This window comes from Monodelphis domestica, chromosome X, assembly GCF_027887165.1.
Source record: "Monodelphis domestica isolate mMonDom1 chromosome X, mMonDom1.pri, whole genome shotgun sequence".
In the NCBI taxonomy this organism is placed as follows: domain Eukaryota; kingdom Metazoa; phylum Chordata; class Mammalia; order Didelphimorphia; family Didelphidae; genus Monodelphis; species Monodelphis domestica.
Window position 1 is genome coordinate 6835919 of NC_077235.1, and position 23456 is coordinate 6859374.

The 23456-nt window shown below is 44.4% G+C and overlaps 1 protein-coding gene across 1 annotated transcript in view; it reads right to left on the reverse strand.

The window, feature by feature from the left end:
* The window catches only part of IL13RA2 (interleukin 13 receptor subunit alpha 2), a 41223-nt gene extending 36138 nt beyond the window's left edge, over positions 1 to 5085 (reverse strand). Inside the window, exons 1-2 of the mRNA XM_007507533.2 lie at positions 4522 to 5085; positions 1140 to 1291 (exon numbers count right to left, since the gene is read on the reverse strand). Of these exons, the coding sequence (XP_007507595.1) occupies positions 1140 to 1291; positions 4522 to 4615 (246 nt within the window). The 5' untranslated portion in view covers positions 4616 to 5085. The remainder of the gene's footprint in view (positions 1 to 1139; positions 1292 to 4521) is intronic.
* Positions 5086 to 23456: the final 18371 nt, after the last annotated feature.

The window sequence follows — 23456 nt, forward strand, 5'->3', positions numbered from 1 at the left end:
AGCATAGATTATAAGCAAATATCAAGCTAGAGGGATCATAATAGGCATAAAGACATCGATAGATAACAAAGATGATGTCAATAGACATAGCTCATTGTAGATACAGATACGGAGCAGCTCCATGGCACTGTAGTGGCTAGAGTACTGGGCCCAGTCAGCAAGACTCCTCTCCCTGAGTTCATATCCAGCCTCACACACTTAGTAGCCGTGTGCCCCGAAGCAAATTACTTCACCCTGTCTGCCTCAGTTTCCTCATCTTTAAAATAAGCTGGAGAAGGAAATGACCAACCACTCCAGTCTCTTTGCCTAGAAAACGCCACATGGGGCCACAAAGAGCAGGACACAACTGTACAATAAGAACAGATACAAATAGATATAAAGATGTACACATATACATGCACACACAATGAAAAGTTCAGGCATCACATAGAAGCCAGGCAGTGGCTGGACAAGTGGAGACAGTAGAACCTAGGCACAATGGCCCATCCTCCCAGGGAGCTGATTCTAGCCTTGAATGACTGATCTACCATGAGGGTAGAGAGTGACAGTATAAGAAGCTCCTCCCTTCCTCCTCTGCTCCCTCCATCTCCCATCTGCCCCCAAGGCACACTTTTTAATTTTTCTGGCAGTATGATGAGCTCCTAAGTCCTATATTTTTCCTTTGACATTCCAACTAAGATCAAAAAAAGCTTTCTTATCCACAACTCCCTAAGCAAGGTCATTGGTCCAGAGCCCCGTAAACCAGCACAAGATTTACAAACTTGGCCTGAGGTGGGTTCTCAAGGGAACCCTAGCCCCTGGAGATTCTGAACCAAAGGGAGCTCCAGCAGCCTGGGGAAGACTGGCTGCTCATCGATGGATCCAGAGAGATGTAGCTTGGTGTTAGGATTTTGTCACTCCATTCCGTATTTCAGAGGCAATAATGGGGTAGTGGAGAGAAGTTCGAGGCAGACAGCCTATACATAAATTCCATCTCTGCATCTTACTAAAGCCATGACCTTGGGGAAGTTATTTCATCTCTTTAAACTTCTCATCTCCATCACCAAACTGACCCAACACCACAGGGAAGTAGACAGTGGGACTCCATTTGCCATCATATAAACAACCAGAACCAAGAAGGAGAGAGTCAGTTTTCATACCTCCCAGTCTTCACTACCAGTGTTTCGGTATCTTAATTCATATTGTACCGTACAGTGCTGGAGCTTGCCCAATGTTAAGGGGGGCTGCCACTGCACACTGAGGTGGCCTAGGAAGCCAGGATCCACAATCTTCAGATTCTGAGGAGGATCCACTGAAACAAATAAGGAAGGTCAGTGGCAATGGTCGGAAGTTATATTCCCTTTACCTTCAGGCAACCAAAAAAAGGAAGTCACTTTGTTGACAACAGGATTCACCAAAGAATTCTTAAATTGATGAGAGTACCAAGGGAGGGGCAGCTGGCTGGCTCAGTAGATTGAGAGCCAGGTCTAGAGATGGGAGGTCCTGTGTTCAAATCTGACCTCAGACACTTCCCAGCTGTGTGACCCTGGGCAAGTCACTTCACCCCCACTTCCCAGTCCTTACTGCTCTTCTGCCTTGGAAGCAATACACAGTATTGATTCTAAGATGGAAGGTCAAAGTTTCCAAAAAAAGCCTTGAGTTGATTGTGATCTCTTCAACTCTTTCTCTATTTAATTTATGAATACTGAACAGATTATAGTAGAAGATGGGAAGTCAGGTGACCTATGTGCTAGCCTCAGCTCTGTCACTTTTTAGCTCTATGACCCAGGCAAGTCATTGCTTCCTTTTGGGTCTCCGTTTCCTGATGAGTCAAATAAAGGAATTAGTGTAAATGACCTCTGAGGGTCTAGCCAGCCCTGGAACTGACTCCAAGTCAAGTATGTGTAGAATATCAGGGACAGATTCAAGCCTGCCATCATTCTTTGAGGGTGCAATACAAGAGGGGAATTTTGAGTTAGGAAATTTTGCTTTCCCCTTCACAAATAAATGCAAATGACTTAGTTCTCTTTCAGCAAAAGCCATGAGGTGACTTTACTTTTAAACTGCTTCATGAGACTAGTTCCCTTCATCCCCAGAGACTTCTGTAAACTTCTTCTCACTATATTTTATTTCTGTCTTTGGTCTTTAGTGAAAAACCCTTCATTCTCCTCCAGAATCGTCTTCCTGTCCATTCAAGTTGGCACCAGGTTTTGAACTTGGCTGCCTGGTTGTTCATGGTTTGCTTGTTTTATTTTTAATAATAAGAGAGTTGAACTTTGGCTCACTGCCAGGTGTTATCTGAAGCCTTGAAGGCAAAGAGAGAGCAGATGCCATGCTAGCTTAGTAGATGGATTGGGGCCATCTTCACCCCAAATGACAGAAGCAGGAGAAATGGTTCTGAGAGAGAATCAGCAGCCCTCCTCTATTAGCTCGCTTCTTTTTACCAGAATTCTGAGAAAATTAGACCTTCTGGTCAATTTACATTTCTGATTACTTGAGGGGCTGGAGGACGCCTAGCTCCCATAATCCAGGGAGGCAACCAGCCAAGAAAAATGCTGCAAGCTCATCAAACCCCAGAATTTCCCAATAGGAAGAGCCCACTTCAAACTATACCACTGAAAAGAGAGGCAGTGCAGTGCAGAGTGTGCTAGAGAGCAGGGCAGGCATCTGAGGATTAGAAGATCTGAGGCCATCTTATCAACCCCTTCATTTTGCTTTTGAGGAAACTAAGACCCAAGGGGCTAAGTGTCTAAGGACACATAGGGAGTGGCCGAGTCAAGATTTGAACCCAGGTCTCCTGACTCAAAAGCCAGCACTTGTTCCACTGCACTATGCTCAGAACACATGGTACCACCTACTGGCAAGCCACTTCCCTTCTCCCTTGCTTTCTCATTGGTAAAATGAGGGAGGTGGGTGAGATGATGTTCAGGATCCCATAGATTCTCAGTCTCTGATCCTAGGATCAACACCTAGGATCAAACCCCTCTAGAATACCAATGACAAGTGGACATCCAGACTAGAGACTTGTTTAATTCTCCTCCCACACCATCAACAAGAAAAAGAAGGCAGTGCCCTGATATTTCCCTCCATCATTCGGGAGGCTTCTTTCCCCTTTCTAAGCTAGCCTGGGCATTCACTTAACATTCAGGGAAACTGAGTTCCTCTAATTTATTTTGACTGACTATGAGTATTTTTACAAGGATTTTTAGCCCAAAAAGAGGTAAAAGAGAGGAGGGAGAGAAAATAAATGTCTGTTAATTAAAAAATAAAATTCACTTTCAAAATAAAGATAGAGGCAGCTAGATGGTACTGGGAAAGCAAAGACCTAAGTTCAAATCTGGCCTCACACACTTCCTAGCTGGGTGACCCTGGATAAATCATTTAATTCCCATTGCCTACCTCAGTGATGGTGAACCTATGGCATGGGTGCCAAAGATGGCACACAGAGTGCTCTCTGTGGGCAGGTGGCTGCCCTCTCCACACCTGCCCCAGAGTTGGTTACTAGAAAGGCAGAGGGACTGTTGCAAAACTGCTCCCGTCCCCCTCTCCACTGTCACTGTCACATACCACCCACCCCTCTGCACAGCAGCCAATGGAAGCACACAGGGGTAAGATGGCCTGCTCACAGGTGACAGAGCTGGAGGAGAACAGAGCCCTCAGGCCACTCCCCTCCCCCTCTCTACACTCACTGAGGACATTCCTCACTTCACCCACCCCTCTGTCCAGCAGCCCAATGGGAGCATTTTCTCCCTCCCCTGTTTGGGGTAAGGGGGGTGGGGTGGAGTGCACCTGGCACTCAGTTTGGGGTTGGAGCACAGCACTCAGACTGGGGTGGCAGGGCCCAGCACTCCATCTTTAAAAGGCTCACCATCACTGGCCTAGCCCTTCCAATTTGTCTGACTTGGAACCAATATACAGTATCGATTCTAGGATGGAATTAAGGATTAAAAAAAATCCAACAAAGCTCTTGCTTTCTACCTCGGGGCTTGGGAGGTGACCCTCTTTCAGAAATTCTTGTCTGCTTTCCCTTCTTTTCAGAGTTTAGCACATGAAACTTCACTGCATCTGTCTAACCTAGCTGTGGATACCCCTGAGTCATCACTAGAATGGACCAATTCTGCACAAGGAAATACTAGGTGTGCCCCACCCCCACTCACATGGTCTTTGTTAGCACTCTTAAGCTTTTTCTGGTTCTCTTCTTTCTATTCAGGCTCTCTAGTACTATTGGTGACAGTGATCTCCTCTCAAACTCACAGAGCAAGGACTTGATCCAGCTACTCACTGTCCAACAGAACCCAGAAGGCCACTGGGGTTTGCTCTCTGGGGGCTTGTTGAGTCTGAGATGGAGAACAAAGGGAAGGGCCAAAGACATGACTTTTAGCAGCAATGTACCTTTGGGTGCCCAGGAGTATCCAGGTCCATTTGGAAGAAGCCTGCCTTCGGAATTTTAGCTAGGGAAGTACAGCAGACTAGAAAGACCCACCACTCTCTTCAAAATGAAATCCCAGGTGAGAAGAGGGTCCTGGCGCTTGGCTGGCTTACCTGTTATCTGGCTGGAGGAGGCATAGCTGGGTCGCAGTGTGATAAAGAAGAAAGCAGAATAGACCCATTTGAGATACCTAGGCTTCCAGGACATTTCTTCAGAGAGTAATACCAGGCAACTTTCAGTCTGGGGGAAGAAAAGGTCTTTTTAGAGGATAGAAGATGCACATACTCTGGTTCAAAGTAGCTGGATGTTCGTCATCACTAATAATTAAAGAGAACTAGAAAAAGGCAACAATAATAACAAAGACTTTGAGGGGAGGGGGGACACCTAGCATGTCCTTCTGCAGAGCACAAGGGTGCAGACCAACAGTGAACCTGTAACAGAGCTCCTGAGTTGTCCTGGGGCACTGAGAGGAAGCTCTATTACCCGACCCTACCTCCTAAGTGACATGTGTAAAGGACTTGCCATCTCTGATCTCTTTTGCGCCTCCGATAGTCTTTGGGGGCGGATTACTCCCATTTTATAGATTGGGATCTTAACTGGGAAACAACACAAACCGAAAACATTTCAGTCCTAGCTATAATCAATCACCACTGACTTGAATGCCCAATTACTGGAATATAAGGTGACAAACTGAACTGTTAACTGTGGACAATACTCATTGCGCATCCCTTCACAAGCAGCCCTCCTTGAACACCTCTGGCAGGGACAGCTCTTTAGAACAGGTGATCAGAGGAAGTCAAGAGATCTGAAAACAGGCTTCAAAATATGGTCTAGCCTGAGACTACTAGCCTCACTCGACTAGTTGCTTACCGTAGAAAACTTCCAGCCCCCCAGATGACTTCCCCTCCAAACTTACCCTGGGAACAATCTCCATTCAGCTGCCTATATCCTCCCTGCTATGTAGATGAGTATTTTTATCTGCCCACTCCTCTTCTTCCTCCTCTTCTGGATTAGCACAATTCCATCTGCTCACTTCTTTAACTAGGCTATCTTTTGTAGGGTTATGGGGATTATTGATAACCTCTTTCCTGCTCCTCTTTATTTTGTTGCTGTATGAGTCACGGCAAGACTGGTACTGGGGGAAACCACCTATGATTCATTAATGGGTCTTTATTATTTGTCATCTAAGAAAAGATGACATGAGGATTATTCTGCCCCAGAGATGGTGCCTCCCTCAACCCCTCCCCTACACCCTAACCCTAATAGACACACCCACATAAACAACTTCTGACTTTGATTTATAATGTATTTTCGAAGGAACTTGTCCTCTTCCTTCTCTTGTCTCCTCCCTCGCCCTGTCTTTGTAATGCTTCCCAAGTCTGTGGTCAGTCATTTATTATAGGGAAATCAGACACCAGACCACAAAATCTGCTCTATTCCTTTTTATCAGGGCTATTTAAACTACCCCAACAGTTTCAATGAGTTCTTGCTGGGGGTGGGGTGGGGAGAGGGCAGCCTGCCAAATAGCATGCTTATTCACTTGTGGTTCAGTCATTTTTCAGTCATTTCTATATGACTCTTTGTGGCCCCATTTGGAGTTTCCTTGGCAGACAGACTGGACTGGCTTGTCATTTCCTTCTCCGATTCATTCGACAAATGAGGGAATTGAGGCAAAAGGGATGAAGTGGCTTTCCCAGGGTCTCACAGCTAGTAAGAGTCTGAGGCTAGATTTGAACTCAGGAAGAAGAGTCTTCCTAATTCCAGGTCTGGCACTCTATCCACTGCACCACCTAGCTGCCCCAGCAGGTTCATGCCAATAAGCAATAAAGGGAAATCAGCCAATTTGGGAACCTTCTCCTGATCAAATGAGATCGTTTCTGTAAAGTGCTTAGCACAGTGCCTGGCCCATAGTAGGCCCATAATAAATATTTGCTTCCCTCTCCTTCCTCCTTCCCTCTGACCAGTTTAGTTAGACACGGGATTTTTGTCCTAGCCACATTTCAGATTCTAGAGGATAATAGAGTCACTAAGCCTCTTCCCTTCAGATTGGATTCTTTTTAACTCCTTTGGCTACTTATTAATTTTTCCATTTAGTCCCCAATCGCTAAGCCAGAGGAAACTATCTCTCCCCCTATTTATTCCACCTTTCATTCAACAACTCATTTATTCCTTCATTCATTAAGACAAATGCAAGCCTGGTCTTATAAGTAAGCAAAGGAGGCAGCCACAAAGAGTTTAAAGATGGAGGAATGCCAGAAAAGAACTACTAACCAGGAATATCTCTTAAGCAAGTCATCCCTCTGCAGCAGTGTCTGAATTGCTCTGAGAGAAAGAGAGAGAGACAGACAGACAGCGACAGAGACAGACAGACAGAGAGAGGCAGAGACACACACACAGAGAGAGAGAGAGACAGTCAGAGAGAAAGAGGGAGAGAGAAAGGGGGATGATAGTATTTTTAAGGCTGCAAACAAATCTCCATGACAAGTGATTCCTTCCAACAACATGATGGATGGGTTGTTCATAATATCACTGAAGTGGCTTCTGAAAATCACACATGAGAGTGATGGAAATTTCATATTAGTTGCCTTTTGATGAAAATATTTTCAATGCTATGAAAATTGCCACTTTTCATTCCTGTCATTTGAAGCATCTAAAACTACCAACTGGAGTATAATAAATTGTCAATGAGGGGCAAAAAGGGCTTGGGGAGAGGAAACATCAAAAGGGAATGGACTTGGACTCCTCAAGGTAGAAATGGGAGCTACAGCCAATGACATGATGGATTGAATGTTTCACTACAAAGAGTAATGGTGGAGAAGGCCTGGGTCCTAGACCTGGCTCCCTCAGGCAAGTCACTTTTCTTCTGGGAGGCCTCCACTACAAAATGAGGGGCCCTATAAGATCAGCACTAGATACTCTTCCAATTCTGCCATTTCGTGGCTAAGTCTATAGTAACCTTGTAAAAATAAACTTTAAAGGAAGCCAAACACAGTATCAGTGTAATGACTGATCTAGGCTGGCCTTATGGGAGCAGAGCACAGGAGGACAGATATGATTGCTATGCTCTCTGGAGTTACTTCATGTTCTTTATTACAAGGGAAGGCTCACAAATTGGCTGGGGTGAGGATGGAAGGATACTAGAATATGGCAATAATTATGATGGAAAACAAAAGGCTTTCATAAAATCTGAATTTTTGAAAAATAAGATTTCATTCCTGGAATTAAAATTGCTAAAATTATATTAGAAAGAATCCTTCTAAAGGCAGTTTGCAAGCAATTTGGACTGGAATGGAAAAGAACCTTGTTTTTTTGCTCTGGACCTAGGATTTCTTTGGCCTGGGAAACTCCCACTCTGGAAACACCCTGTACCAATACAGATCATCAAAACATTGGAAGCCTCAGATCCTTAACTCATCAGTACTGGCATGATGTAGTGAAGGGACTGCTAGAACAGTAGAGACCTAGATTCAAATCCTACCTCTGACACTATGTGACTATGGGAATGTCCCTTAAACTCTCCAAGCCTCAGTTTCTTCATAGGTAAAATGGAGTCATGGTACCAGTATTATCTATATTCCAGTGTAATAATAAAGTCAAATGAGATAACGCCTGTGTCAGAATCTAATAAAGTATTAGAACAAGGACAGAGATAGATGCTTTCCTAAGAACCACCTAGCTACTCAGATCATGAACTGGAATAAGACTATTCACCAAGAATTTGAAAAAGAAGGAGGAAACCACAACTAGGGGGCTGGACAGTACAGTCACCTCCATCTTGATGGACTTCGCGGACACACATTTAGCACTGACTTTGTGCCTCTCTGCTTTCTCCTTGAAAGACTCTGAAAGAAGAGGCTGTTGTGACTGCCACCCTGATCAGCAAGGAGGCAGCGATGGGGTGAGATCACAACACTGAACCTCACAGCCCAGGCCGGGTGACATGACCCCTGTTGTCCTCAAAAGCCAATTCCTCTTCTTGTGACTCTGAAATGGGGAGAAGGCAATTGCAAATTGTAAAGAGTTTGAAAGTTAGCCAAGGAAAATGAAAGGTATCTGAGAGGAGAGGGTCAGGGCAGGACCCCAGAACAGGAGTGCTCCCAGTAGGAAGAATAGAGAGGCAACCTCCCCAAGAACTCAGGAATTCAGTCTTTTGTCCACTGATGGTTTTCTTAGCCAACCCAAGATGATAAACCAAAGAAGGAAAACCAAATCAAGCTATGCTCTGAAGCCATCAAGCCCTGAAACTAATAGCTATTCGAGAGAAAGAGACATGCTCAGTACACTCCTGAGTTCCTTAGTTTATATTTTTCCTGGACTATCTTTTTTTCTGGACTATCACTAGCAAAGCAGAAACCCAAGATAAAGCTTTGTATGCTTTAAAGCTCTACGTAAATGTAAGCATTTTCAACAGTGGGCTATTCTGGTGCAGGAAGTTGGTAGGGCAGAGGCTTTCCAAATCCATGAAAGCCTCTGGGATAATGGGCTCAGAGCATTCTTTGCCATAAAACAGTATCAGAATTGATGCCATTGAGTTCCTCCAGTGTATATAACCATTTCTTGGTCACTGGATGACAAGAGTCTCATATTCCAAGTGCATACACCTAAGTTAATGTTTATGTCTAGCCTAAAACTCTTCATTCCCTCTGTCCCACTTTCTCTCACTCTGCCAGTCACTATAAAAGACAGTTACACAAGACTAGGGCAGCAAGGTGGCACAGTGGATAGAATGCAGGGCTTGTAGTTAGGACGACTCATCTTTCTGAGTTCAAGTTTGGCCTCAGATACTGCCTAGCAGAGTGATCCTGGGCAAGTCACTTAATCCCATTTGCCTCAGTTTTCCCATCTATAAAATGAGCTGGAGAAGGAAATGGCAAATCATTCCAATATCTTTGCCAAGAAAACCCCAAGTGGGATCGCCAAGAGTCAGACATAATTGAAACAACTGAAAACACCAACCGTCCTGAGGACCATGTTATATTTTTCTTTATTTCATGGGATTCTGTGCTCAAAGAATTCCTCCCCAAGCGGTCTACAAGAGATGAGCCTTTCTGTCCTTAGCTGGCATGGCCCCAGAAAGCATAATCATCCTGTTGCTAGTCCTACATCCAGAGATTTCCAAGCTTGAAAAAATTGGCCAGAGCTTATGCTTCCTGACATAGGCCAGAGTCACCTCCAAGTCATGTTGGGAAGATGTTGGAGCAGAAATCACAGAAGGCCCTCAGTATACTAGTGATGCTATAGTAAAATAATATATAATACCTGAATATTATGTAACATGGCTATAACAAAAAGCTGACATTTCTCTACACTTTAAGGGTTTAAAGCACCCTCACAACAACCCTGTGAGGGTAACGCTATGTGTCCACTTCATTTTACTACTGAGGAGAATACTGAGGCTGAAGAGTCTTGCCTAGGGTATCAGTGTTAAAAATGACACTTGAATCCAGGATTCTCTTAAGCCCCAGGCCAGATTCTATCCACTACCCATGCTGCATCATTTTACATTGGAGGAAACCGAGGGCTAGCAATGGATCACTCAGCTAGAAGGAAGCAAAGGGGGGTCACCCACCTGAGTAGTCCTGTGACTCCAAATTCTGGAGCGTTTCTGCAGTGCCCCACTGGTACAGAGATGTTTTCCTTCCTGAAGGAGTAGGGCTGCTGTGAGAGGGCCATCAGGGATTCCACTCTGAAGCATCGAGTAAACTGCAGCTGGCTCAGCTCAGCCCTTAGATGCCATGCTCCAGAGCAGCTCCAGGCACTCATTGTTCTTGACCTCATCACAGTCCCCAAGGCCTGTGAGTTTACTCCCCTCTTCTACCAGTCCAAGCAGCACCAGCCCTCCAGAAAAATCTCTCCAGAAGGATATGCAAAAAGACCCCGAACACACCAATGCCCCACTTTTTGCCTTCCCGTATTTTATTATCATTTTTGTTTCTTTCTTACCTTAATGACAAATTCCCACATGAGTTTTCCAAAGTTGTAGGATCCATATTGTCTCCCTCCCTTCTTGGCTCCCCCCTCCCGGAGTTGACAATAATCCCCCACTTTGAAAATAGGTCACGGTATTTGCCAGCATGCTGAGGGAGTTCCAGTAGGACAAAGTCATATTTGCTCTCTATCCCACACCAAGAAAACATCAGCCTCTGCAAGCTGGCCTGCCTCTTCTGGGCTGTGCTGACCAAAACAAGGTACACAAGACATTCACTTGGTGCCAACACTGCCTCAATGCAGTCAGTGTGTCCCTCCTAGCCATGTGAGGAAGAATGAGTTTCCTTGGGGAAGCCCATTTGAGCAAACCTCGACATTTTCCTAGCCCCTCCAGTTTATGCTACCACATCTGCCCCTATCTGAAGAGTGGGGGCACGCTCTGAAGCTGGCTGTGATACCCACCAGGAAAACTACAAGATTGCTAAGTCAACAGACTTTCATATTTGTAGCGTCCAAGGGAGATCTTTAAGCCCAGTTGGTGGGACTTTCCTATGGGACTTCTCTGATGCAGAAAAAGCAACAAAGTCAAAGGAAACACTTCCTCTGCTCTTATTAGCCCCACTAACAAGGAAGACACGAGAGAACAGAAAAACAAACTTACCTTTAAGAAACATCAGCAATACATGGGAAGGAGATCGGGAAAGTGGAAAAGAACCCATAATTTCCAAAACATTTCCACCAGCTCTCTTTTGGTGGTGACAAAGAACTGGAAACTGAGAGGATGCCCATCCCAGGGGGAATGGCTGAACATGTGGCACATGATTGTGATGGAATGCTACTGTGTCCCAAGAAATGCTGAGTGGGCTCATTCAAAAAAAAAACTCGGAAAGAGCTGCATGGGATAATGAACAGCAAAATGAGTAGGACCAAGAGAATATCATACAGCTGCAGAATCAATGCTGGAAGAAAAAATTGTGATTGTTACCTCCAGAGAGAGAACTGAAGGATGGAAACACGAAAGGCTTAATTTGTATGAACAGGTCTGTCTCCTGGCTGATGCCTTCTGGGATGTAGGGAGGAACTGGGGCACTTGTGGATAAATTTTATTAATAAATTAATTTTTTAAAAAAGATGTATATGGGAGAAAAAACATTCAAGGCACCTCGGTAGAGTTGTGGATACAGTATTGGACCTGGAGTCAGGGAGACCCAAGTTCAAGCCTCACCTCAGACACTTACTAGCGGGGTGATCCTGGACAAGTCACTTCACCTCCATCTGCCTTAGTTTCCTCACATATAAAGATGTAATTATTTAGGTCTGAGGTTAGTTTAAACACCTCTTCACTACATAGAACAGAACAATATTCTGTGAAAGAGATAGATAGAAGATACCAAGACAGACAAAAGTTTTGGGGGGTGGGATGGAAGAGGGGAGCCCAGAAGTTCTTCTCAGAGTCCCCCTCTCCTTTATTAGATCAAAGCCAGGGCAGCACTGATACCTGAGGATTGGCTGGCCATTCGATTCAAGCCTTTGCAACTCAAGTTTAAGTTTACGGAGAGACACTACTCAGGAAACCGAGTCATGCTTTCTGAAGAGTGGTACCTTTCATTTCTGGGGAAGGAACTCTGTGTGGAAGAAGAGAGGCCAGCTTCCCCCCTCCCCAAGCTGGCCTTGCCCAAAGGCTAAGCTGGGTGCTAAAGACAAGTTCCTGGCTCTGGTTTTGGGTGGTGTCAAGAAGCTAGCCATGACAGGTTAGAGATGAGCTCTTCTGGCTCCAGATTTCCTCCCTCCACCCCTTCCGCCTTTCTCATTTTTCCCCCGCTGGCTTTAACATACAACAGACTATGAAAAATGTCATCACATTATTTGTCCCACTTATTATATCAGATCCCATGCTCACCGCCCTGAATTTTTCACTGATTTTGCAAGTTCCTTTATCATTTTGGCCAAGGCTCACTGCAAGATCAAACAGCCCCATTTCCTGGCTCCCAAAAGGCTTACTTCATTTAAATGGTAAGTTCAAAATAAGGATAAAATAATAGTGAGTGTGAGGTGGCACAGAGCATAGAGCATCCAGACTAAAGTCAGGACATTGACTTCCGGAATCTGACTCACACACTTGTTAGCTGTGTGACCCTGAGTAAGACACTTCATTCTGTTGGCCTCAGTTTCTTCATCTGTAGAATAAGCTGGAGAAGGAAATGGCACACCACTCCAGCATCTCTGCAAAGAAAACTCCAAGTGGGATCACAACAAATTAGGCATGACTGAAACAAATGAACAACAGCAAATTTACTTAGCACGTTAAAGTCTACAAAACATTTTACTTACGTCATTTGAGACTTATAGCAACTCTGGGAGGTGAGTGCTTTTACTATCCCCATTTTATAGGTCAGGAAACTGAGGCCAATTTAAGGGTAAGCAGTCCAAGGATATGTAGCTAGTGAGAATGTGAATCAGGATTTGAACCCAGATCTTCCTGCGTCCAAGTCCAGTGTTGCTCTATTCACTGTGCCACCAAACTGCTAAGTAATGGAAGATGCGCCATTTTCCTTTGTGGAGCCAACCTTTGACAGAGTAATTTTCAACTCCTTGCAATCAAGTCTTTTGAGCCCATGGATGAGCCTTTATTTGTATGTGGGAGGGAGGTCCCCGGAGTGGTCTGGCTAATCATGCTGTTTCTCTAGCTCCATTCAGCCCTCTCTCTTTCACCTTGGAATTTCTACGCTCCTTACCCAGAACTTCCAGGAAGAGAACTGGTCCCCTTTCGGGGGGGCTGACAGTAAGGAGCAGAGGCAGGACCCTTCTGACCGGAATAGAACCTCTATTGTTACTGCTTGCCACCTTGGGTAGGCCTCTAATTTCGGTACTCATGTTGCTGTGTCCCCAGGAAGGAAGACTTTCAAGCGAGAATAGCTCTTAGCAATCATCTAAGTCCCTGAAGGCTCTGGTCTCTCACTTCATGCACAGTCCTTTGGGCCAGAGGGATCTATGTCCCAAAGGGCTGTGGGCAATGCTCCTGGCTCAGGAATCTGGGAAAGTTACACTCTGCTGGATGAGAAAGTGCTTCTCTCCACCCGGCCAGCCCCATCACTACTACCCTGACCCACACACCCAGAAATCAAACCCAAAAGGATGAGACTATCTAAGGTCCCCCTTCAGATGGCCCCAACGTCACTTACGGTTGCATACCAGGCTCTTCTGCCTACCGCCTGTAGATTTCTCTCTCCCTGCTCTGAGTTCCTTCCCTGCAAGTGAGTCTCTTTGTGGGTTTTCTTCTGCCACAAGCCACTCCCAGGTGTTCACACTCGGCTCGTGGGTCAGGCTCCACGCCTTCCAGAGAGCTCTGTCCCAGCCACTCAAGGCATCACCCAAAAGAAGCAAAAGCATCCATTCCCTGCTAACATAGGGAGGAGTGGGCTCTTTGAGCAGAGGGAGAATGTGGCTCTTCCAGGACTGGATCAAAGGGCTTCTCTGGCTGCACACTTTAACCTTGGCCAGGGTTCAAAGGTTGACGGCTGGGAGTAGGCCCTCAGCATTTCTTTCAAGAGCCACTCGCAGAGCAGCTGGGTAGCTCAGTGGATTGAGAACCAGACCTAGAGACCAGAGCTCCTGGGTTCCAATCTGGTCTCAGACACTTCCCAGCTGGGTGACCCTGGGCAAGTCACTTGACTCCCATTGCCCAGCCCTTACAGCTCTTCTGCCTTGGAGCCAATACACAGGATTGATTCTAAGGTGGAAGGTGAGGGTTTACAAAAAGAGCCATTCAGCCTAGGTGGCAGTGCAGGAGGAGAGTCCATGTGCAGATGTGATCAAGGTGTGGCTTTGGCAGAAATGTTCCGACTTTGTTGTAACAAATCTGAGGCAGTAGTGGAGTAGGAGTAGGGATGCTTTTTATGAAAGGGAACCAAAGGAGGACAAGTACATTACTAAATCATTTTTAAAATAAACAGGAGAGAGCAGGAGTTCATAAAGGGATGTACAAGCAGGGCAGTGCCCGGGTTACTATGGAAAATATGAAAATCACATCCCTCCCACCGCCCAAAAAGCAACAGCCAGCTGTGTAAAGCAGCAGTTGGGGCCTCTTTTCTGACTTTTGTATAGGGCGATGGTCATAATGTCATTTACACTAGCCCAAGGGATTTTTTCAAAGAGTGCTGCTGTTCCACTCCTCCAAGTTCATACGTCTTAGTTTGGGGAGGGTAGAGGCGTGGAATTCACTCTTCCTGACTCCAGCCAAAGCTAAGGTAACCTGCTTCTTAGAACAAGGTCAGCACAGCTACAGGCTCATTCCTCCCCATTTTAGGAAGGACTCGGGCCATGACATCACCTCATTCTCCCTGGCAACTCTCTCCAGATGTTTCTTCTTCCTCCTCTTCCTTGACCACTCAACTGCTATCCTGAGAAACCTCTGCCCTGAGGCCCTTCTCTCCTAGTTGGTGGCTCCCTCCCTGTTTTCAGAAGGATTCTAGCCTTGCACCACCTCACTCACAATGGAATTTTCCCCAGAAGCCCTCCCCACACTGTTCTTCACTGCCACCTTGCCTCCCTGAGAAACCCTTCTTCTTCCCCCAACTCAACTTCCCGTTATCCTTTACATGACATTTTAGCTCCTTACAGTGGAAGCTCTTGAAGGGTCAAACTGTCAGACTCACTTGCCCAGTACCTGATGCACACTAAGCATATAAGAAATGCTTTATCTCTCTAAACTCATGTACACCCTTCAAAAGCATCCAGTAATTGCTTGTAGCATACTAAGAACTGGTGGTACAGACACAAAATGGTGATCCCTCACCTATTGTGGGAGTTACATTCCAGAGACCCCCATAATAGGTTAAAATACGCAAAGTAGTGGCATTTTATTTATATATATATATAAAACAAGTTTATTTAATTAATTCATTTAGAATATTTTTCCATAGTTACATGATTCATGATCTTTCCCTCCACTCCTCCCACCCCCCCCATAACCAAGAAGGAATTCCACTGGGTTTTACATGTGTCACTGATCAAGACCCATTTCCATATTAATAATATTTGCAATAGAATAATCGTTTAGATCAGGGGTCCCCAAACTGTGGCCCCCTGAGGCCATTTATCCAGCCCCCACCACACTTCTGGAAGGGGCACCTCTTTCATTGGTGGTCAGTGAGAGGAGCACTGTATGTGGCAGGGCTGCAAAGCATGGCATTGCTCATGTACAGCACTACTTCTGGTGACATCATCCTTTGCATGGCACCTTGTTCTGAGAGTAACTGAATGAGAACGAGGTGCTGTGCAAAGGATTATGTGGCTGCAAAATGGAAGATGTCAGCATGGTGAGCGGTGATCTAGGGGAGGGGATTCCGCACTGTGTATACTGCTGCCCAGTATAGTGGTGGCGGTGATGGGCCTGTACAAGGTGTGACAGGCCCATCCCAGCCAGGGCTGCAGCCTCTGCTATCCCAGACAGCGCTATACACATTTGTTCATAATTTTTTTATAGTCCAGCCCTCTAACAGTCTGAGGAACAGTGAACTGGCCCCCTGTGTAAAAAGTTTGGGTAACCCTGTTTTAGAGTCTACATCCCCAATCATATCCCCATTGAACCATGTGACCAAGCAGTTGTTTTTCCTCTGTGTTTCTGCTCCCACAGCTCTTCCTCTGGATGTGAATCGTGTTCTTTCTCGTAGATCCCTCCAAGTTGTTCAGGATCACTGCATTGCTACTAATGGAGAAGTCCATTCCATTCCATTGTACCACAGTGTATCCGTCTCTGTGTACAATGTTCTCATGGTTCTACTCCTTTCACTCTGTATCACTTCCTGGAGGTTCTTCCAGTTCCCATGGAATCCCTCCAATTCATGATTCCTTTCAACACAATAGTATTCCATCACCAACAGATACTACAATTGGTTCAGTCATTCCTCAATCGAGGGACACCCCCTCATTTTCCAAGTTTTTGCCACCACAAACAGCTCAGCTATGAATATTTTTGTACAAGTCTTTTTCCTTATGATCTCTTTGGGGTATAAATGCAGCAGAAGTATGGCTGGATCAAAGGGCAGGCAATTTTTAAAGCCCTTTGGGCATAGTTCCAAATTGCCCTCCAGAATGGTTGGATCAATTCACAACTCCATCAGCAATGAATTAGTGTCCTAATTTTGCCACATCCCCTCCAACATTTATTACTTTCCTTTGATTGGCCAACCTGCTAGGTGTGAGGTGGTACCTCAGAGTTGTTTTGATATACATTTCTCTGATTATAAGAGATTTAGAGCACTTTTTCATGTGCTTATTGATAGTTTTAAGTTCTTTATCTGAAAATTGCCTATTCATGTCCCTTGCCCATTTATCAATTGGGGAATGGCTTGATTTTTTTGTACAATTGATTTAGTCCATTATAAATCTGAGTAATTAGACCTGTGTCAGAGGTTTTTGTTATAAAGATTTTCCCCCAATTTTTTGCTTCCCCAATATGGAAATAGGTCTCGATCAATGACATATAAGTGGAATTACTCGTTGGCTATGGGGGGTGGGGAGGGGAAGAACATGAATCATGTAACCATGGGAAAATATTCTAAACCAATTAATTAAATAAAATTTTTCAATTAAAAAAATAAAAAAACAATTTGTGGCTTCCCCTCTAATTTTGATTATATTGGTTTTGTTTGTACAAACCCTTTTTTAATTTAATGTAATCAAAGTTATTCATTTTACATTTTGTAATATTCTTAATCTCTTGCTTGGTCTTAAAATTTTTCTTTCCCAAAGATCTGACAGGTAAACTATTCTGTGTTCACCTAATTTACTTGTAGTTTCCTTCTTTATATTCAAGTCATTCACCCATTCTGAGTTTCTCTTGGTGTAGGGTGTGAGATGTTGATCCAAACCTAATCTCTCCCACACTGTCTTCCAATTTTCCCGGCACTTTTTATCAAATAGTGGGTTTTGGTCCCAAAAGCTGGGATCTTTGGGCTTATCATAAACTGTCTTGCTGAGGTCATTTACCCCAAGTCTATTCCACTGATCCTCCTTTCTGTCTCTTAGCCAGTACCAAATTGTTTTGATGACCACTGCTTTGTAATATAGTTTGAGATCTGGAACTGCAAGGCTACCTTCCTTCACATTTTTTTTTCATTATTTCCCTGGATATTCTTGATCTTTTGTTCTTTCAAATGAACTTTATTATAATTTTTTATCATCCAGTAAAAAAAAGTTTCTTGGTACTTTCATAGGTATGGCATTGAATAAGTAAATTCATTTGGGTAGGATGGTCATTTTTATTATGTTAGCTTGTCCTACCCATGAGCAATTAATGTTTTTCCAATTATTTAAATCTAGTTTTAATTGTGTGGAGAGTATTTTGTAGTTGTGTTCATATAGGTCCTATGTTCATCTTGGAAGATAGATTCCTAAGTATTTTATATTGTCTAGGGTGATTTTTCCCCCATTTGCTTTTATTTTTGTTTGTTTGTTTGTTTGTTTTTAATTTGGTCAATTTTGAACATTAATTATTCCCTGGTTTCAAAAATTATTTTCTATTCCTCCCTCCCCTCCCCCTTCCCCTTTCCTCCTATAGCCGATGCACAATTCCACTGGGTATTACATGTGTCTTTGATCAGAATCCATTTCCATATTTGTTGGTATTTGCTCTAGGATGTTCATTCAGAGTCTACATCCCCAATCGTATCCCTCTCGACCCATGCAATCAAGCAGTTGTTTTTTCCTTGGTGTTTTTACTCCCACAGGTTTTCCTCTGAATGTGGATAGTGTTCTTTCTCGTAGATCCCTCCGGGTTGTTCAGTATCACTGCATTGCCACTAATGGAGAAGTCCATTACAATCGATTGTGCCACAGTGTATCTGTCTCTGTGTACAATGTTCCCCTGGTTCTGCTCCTCTCTCACTGCATCACTTCCTGGAGGTCGCTTCAGTTCGCATGGAATTCCTCCACTTTATTATTCCTTTGAGCACAATAGTATTATTCTATCACCAACATATACCACAATGTGTTCAGCCACTCCCCAATTGAAGGGCATCCCCTCATTTTCCAATTTTTGCCACCACAAAGAGTGCAGCTATGAATATTCTTGTACAAGTCTTTTCCCTGATTACCTCTTTGGGGGTACAAACCCAGCAGTGCTATGGCTGGATCAAAGGGCAAACAGTCTTTTAGTGCCCTTTGGGCAGAGTTCCAAATTGTCTAGGGTGATTTTGAATGGAATTTCTCACTCTAATTCTTGCTGCTGAGATGTGTTGGAAATATATAGAAATGCTGATGACTGATGTGGGTTTATTTGGTATCCTGCAACTTTGCTAAAATTGTTGATTGTTTCGACTAGCTTTTTGGTTGATTCTCTGGGATTCTTTAGGTAAACCATCATATCATCCACAAAGAGTGATAGCTTGGTCTCCTCATTGCCAATTTTAATACCTTCAATTTCTTTTTCTTCTCTAATTGCTACTGCTAGTGTTTCTAGTACAATTTATAGATAATTTAAGGCTTTACAAACCCTTCCCACGTTCCTATAAACCTTTTACACTCTCTTATTAACCTATAGTCGCTGAGCCAATAAATGCCCAGGATACAGAACAGTTTCATTCTGTTGGCCAATAGTGTGCCACAATAAGTGTAACTCCTTGATACAGAATTAGATATATATTTCTTAGAAAACTCGCAATACAGTGAAGCCTCAATAAGTGAACTGTGATATCATGAGGGACAACTGTACTTTCCTCAAAAAATGTGTATTTGTTTGTTTAGCTATGGATACGTGTGGAGGAAAGCTTCCTCCACCTACCCCATAGTACAAAGAACTGGAGATCTGTCTTTGGGCCCCTCTCCTTTTTCTTCTCTGTCTCTCTGTCTATACCTCTCTGTGTCTCTTTCCTCCCCAAATCACCCCTTTCCTGAACTTCCATTTCTCTGTTAAAGGCTCCATCCTTCTTCTACTCTCCTAGGTCTGAGACCTTGCCATCCTCTTCAATTCATTCTCCTTCACCCCACAGATGCAATCAGTTGCCAAATCTGATCATCTCTACCTCCACATCTCTTACACATGACCTCTTCTTTCCACCCTACTCTTCCAGACACTATTACTCCCCTTTTCACATTCTGTTCCTTAGGGAATTGAGAGCCAGGCCTAGAGACAGGAGGTCCTGGGTTCCAATCTGACCTCAGACACTTTCTAACTGTGTGACCCTGGGCAATTCACTTAACCCCCATTGCCTAGCTCTTACTGCTCTTCTGCCTTAGAATAGATACACAGTTTGATTCTAAGACAGAAGGTAAAGGTTAAAAAAAGTGGGGTTGGTCTTCTCTCTGTGTCTCCCTGACTGACTCTGTCTCTCTATTTCTTCCCCCACCGCCTGTCCCCTGCCATTATGAAGTCAAGAGCATGTGGGGAGTATGATAAGAGACTGGCCAGTGAACCAGAGTACTCTGCTGCTGCCATCCCCAAGTGCATTCAGGAGCACGTTTTATCAGTCTGTAACTGGTTATATTCTGTCGGCCCTGTGGTGAAAAAGGCCTTCTTTTCTTAGTTGTGGGCAGGGAGAGGAAGGGCACTCAAAAAGCATTCGTTGGCCAGAGCCTGCCCCTTCTTCTGACTGGCAAAAACAAAACTGTCTTGTAGCATTCTGGTGAGAGAGAAGAAATAATGCTATGTGGGGAGAAGCCTTGAACTTTGCCGTTCCAAGTCTAACAGGCCTTGCTTCTTTGCTTCACTGTTGCTTCTTTCATTTTATGAGTTTCAAGAGGTCAAGAGAGGGAGACATCAGGAGGTCCCGGAGCAAGTTCTGTGCCAGAGTTTACAGCCAGACAATCCAGCACTGAGGCCTGGAGGAGCAAAGAGAGACTTTTGGAACTCAGTCTAATAGTAACTGAGATAAGGACTCATTCAAGAAAATTATGAATTTGGATGTGAAGTTAGTGAGCCTAAGCCTGTGCGGAAACATCAAGTCTGAGTCCACAATCCTCAAAGCCCATGAGGGAATTGTGCCTTTTGTGGTGTTGAGGGGGGAAACATTTGTGCTTCTGTTCTGCCTGTGTTTTCAAAGTAAGTATCTTTTTGTAAAATCTCAGTAATGTAACTTAGTTCAATGGAATGAGGTGCTATTCACTGATGGTGGGCAAGGAGGGAAACCATCAAAATGATGGCTTGAGTCAATATCACTAGAGAAAGGCAGGTCCAGCCCTCTGAGGTGCTCCTAGAACCCTACTGATTGAGTGAGGCTAGAGTAGTCACCATCTCTTGTCTCTTGGCCTCTGCCCAGAATGCACTCTCCCCTCACGTCTTAGAGTTCCTCGTTCTCTTCAAGACTCTGTGTAAGTAGTACTTTCTGCAGGAGGCCTTTTCCAATCTTCCCAGCTCCTTGTGTCCTCTCTCCCCAGATGATCTTGTACTTATTTTGTATACTTTTACATTCGTATTATATCACATGACAGGAGACAGGGTCTTTGAGGGTAAAGGCTCCTTTGGCTTTGTATTCCCAACATCAAACACCAGTTCTGGCATATTGTAGGCACTTGATAAGACTTTTTCCTTCATGTCCTCCTTAATTAAGTGACTAGCCCACAGCCACAGAGCTCATGAATGTTATGTGTAGGACTAAAACCCATGGCTTCTGACCCTGGGGTCCATGCTCTTATCATCACACCACTCCTTCCCCACTTTGGCCTTACCTTGCTCAGCTTCAGACTTCTATAGATCTCTGTCCCTGGATACCTCCAAAGTGTGCCATCACACTCATGTTTCTCTCCTTTTCTAGCTCCCCTTTATGTGTTGTCTTTCCCAACTAGACATAGAAGCTCCTTGAGGACAAGAACTATTTAGAATTGTTATTGTTGCTGCTGCTCAGTCATTTTGTGTGCTTGTTTATCCATCTGTATATCCCAGGGCTATGTTGTCAGGGCATAGCACAGTGCCCAGAACATGGTAACCACTTAATAAATTCTCCAGCTATCTATGGGCACCTCTGAGAACACCAGCAGGGATAATTCTGAAAACAAAGCATTAGCAAGAATTCATAAAAGCTGAGATTCTGGAATTGGAAAAGACTTCAGAGGTCATATAGGCTAGCCTCTTGCCCAACACGAGAATCCCCTAATTCTGTGCCTGGCACCGATCCAGGCAGTGATAGGAGCTTAGGTCATTATCACACCAATGGAGTCAGATTTCCTGTAACACTCACCCTTTCTATCTAGTTCTGTCCTTTGGAGAGCCATAGAACAAAGCTGGCTGCTCCTCTACATGCCAGTCCTTCCAACAACACCTACCACACTCCCCACTTCAGTTTTCTCTTTTCCAAGTTCAACAGCTCCAATTCCTTCAATTGCTTTTGATTCCCTAAAGTCCTCAATAACCTGCCTCAATAGTCTCCAGCTTATCAGAGTCCTCACTAAAGTCTGGTGCCCAGAACTGCCCCAATTGTGTAGATGTGCTCTGAACAAGGAAAAAACCAGCAGAGGGACTCGGGCATTTCTTGCTTTGGCCACCTTATTTCTCAACGCTCCCTCTGATCACATGAGCCTTCAGTAGATTACAATGGGAGGCCCGGAAGTTCCCTGGACATCCTTAAGTCTTTTTGTAGGAGCCAAGCCCTATCCTTTGTGCTAGTGGCTTTGTGTGGAGGTCAAAGTTCTCAGAACAGCAACCCCAGGCAGCATACTGAGCTAAATTGACTTGTTCTAAATCACACGGCAAATTCATAGTCAAGCTCCAGTCTAGACTCAGTTCCTCTCTCAGCCTCGTGCTGTCTCCTGTGCCAGAAGACCTACATGAAGAGAATTTTCTAAAAGACAGGCATTCATCACACAGGAAATCAGTGAAATCAAAAGCAGCTGTTAACAGTCATGTGCCATTGTGTGTGTGTGTGTGTGTGTGTGTGTGTGTGTGTGTGTGTGTGTGTACATGTTCTCATCCTCTTCTTCCCCGACACAGGGACAGAAGGAGACTTCCTTGGAAGGAGTCATGGCTTGGAGCTTGCACACCCATGGGAACCAAAGCTAGCAGTGGTGTGAATCATGTGAATACTTCGCAACAAATTCTGATGAAATCCCAGAGTTCCCGGTGTCCATTTTCAGATTAAGATAAACATGGACCACACAGGGCAAATCTTCAGATGAGAGCAATTAGCAGCCAGACTGGGAATCGAGCTGTGATTCAAAGGAAATAGCCACTACGTGTATCTAGCCACATGGATGGATATGCTCCCAGTTCAAGAATCTGGGATTCCATCTGGGAGGGAACCACCTGCCAAACAGCAACCATTTGATACCTTGGTAGATACAGCAAAGAGTTGCCCAAAACCCGGAGAAGTAAAATGACTTCTCCCATGTGTAGTGGATCTGCACACTCCACAAAGTCATGACAAGGCTATGAGAAAGAGAGGCAGATGAGCCCAAACTCAGTCAAGAGAACTCAAGATCAAATTCAGACTTGACAATTGTCACAACTTGACAGTTGTGTGGTCAGAGGAAAGTCACTCTCCCTTTCTTGTGCCTCAGTGCCCCATTTGGTAAATGAGGATAGTGATAACCTCAGGAGGTATCTCAGAAGATAGTTTTCAAAAGTTAAATATAGTAACGCACAGAAATTGCTTTGTGAATTTTTCAATACTCAATAAAGGGCCACCTTGTTAACATTTCTAACTATTTCTAGACAACCCAGTCCCTGCCTCCTTGGGCCTTATGATCTCTGCACACTTTGGGCAGAACGGGAATGAGTCTCTTCACTCTGGAACTGTGCTCTGCTTTCCATCATCAGAAGCAGAGACTTCCCTTAGAGAAAGTCCTCAGTTCTATATGGGAAGAGGGGAATGTAGATCATGGAGAAGGTAACTGAACAGCACCCAGAATTGTCTCTAGCTCCCACCCATTCCTACTTCACATTAAACTCACATACAGAAAAAAAGAGTATCACCTTAAACTTGCAAAAGGCAAATATTTTCACAACTCTGAAGGAAAGGAAAATGGTGACTTCAGTTGTGAGAGAAAAAAGTGAAGGGACTAAAATCAAAGGCCAGACTTCCTGGGATGGAATAGGGTGGGCAGCCAGATGTGTTAGAGGTCTTCAGCAAGCGTAGGAGCAGTTTCTTACCTTTCTTGACTTTCCTAAGTAGGAAGCTCCAATGTCTCT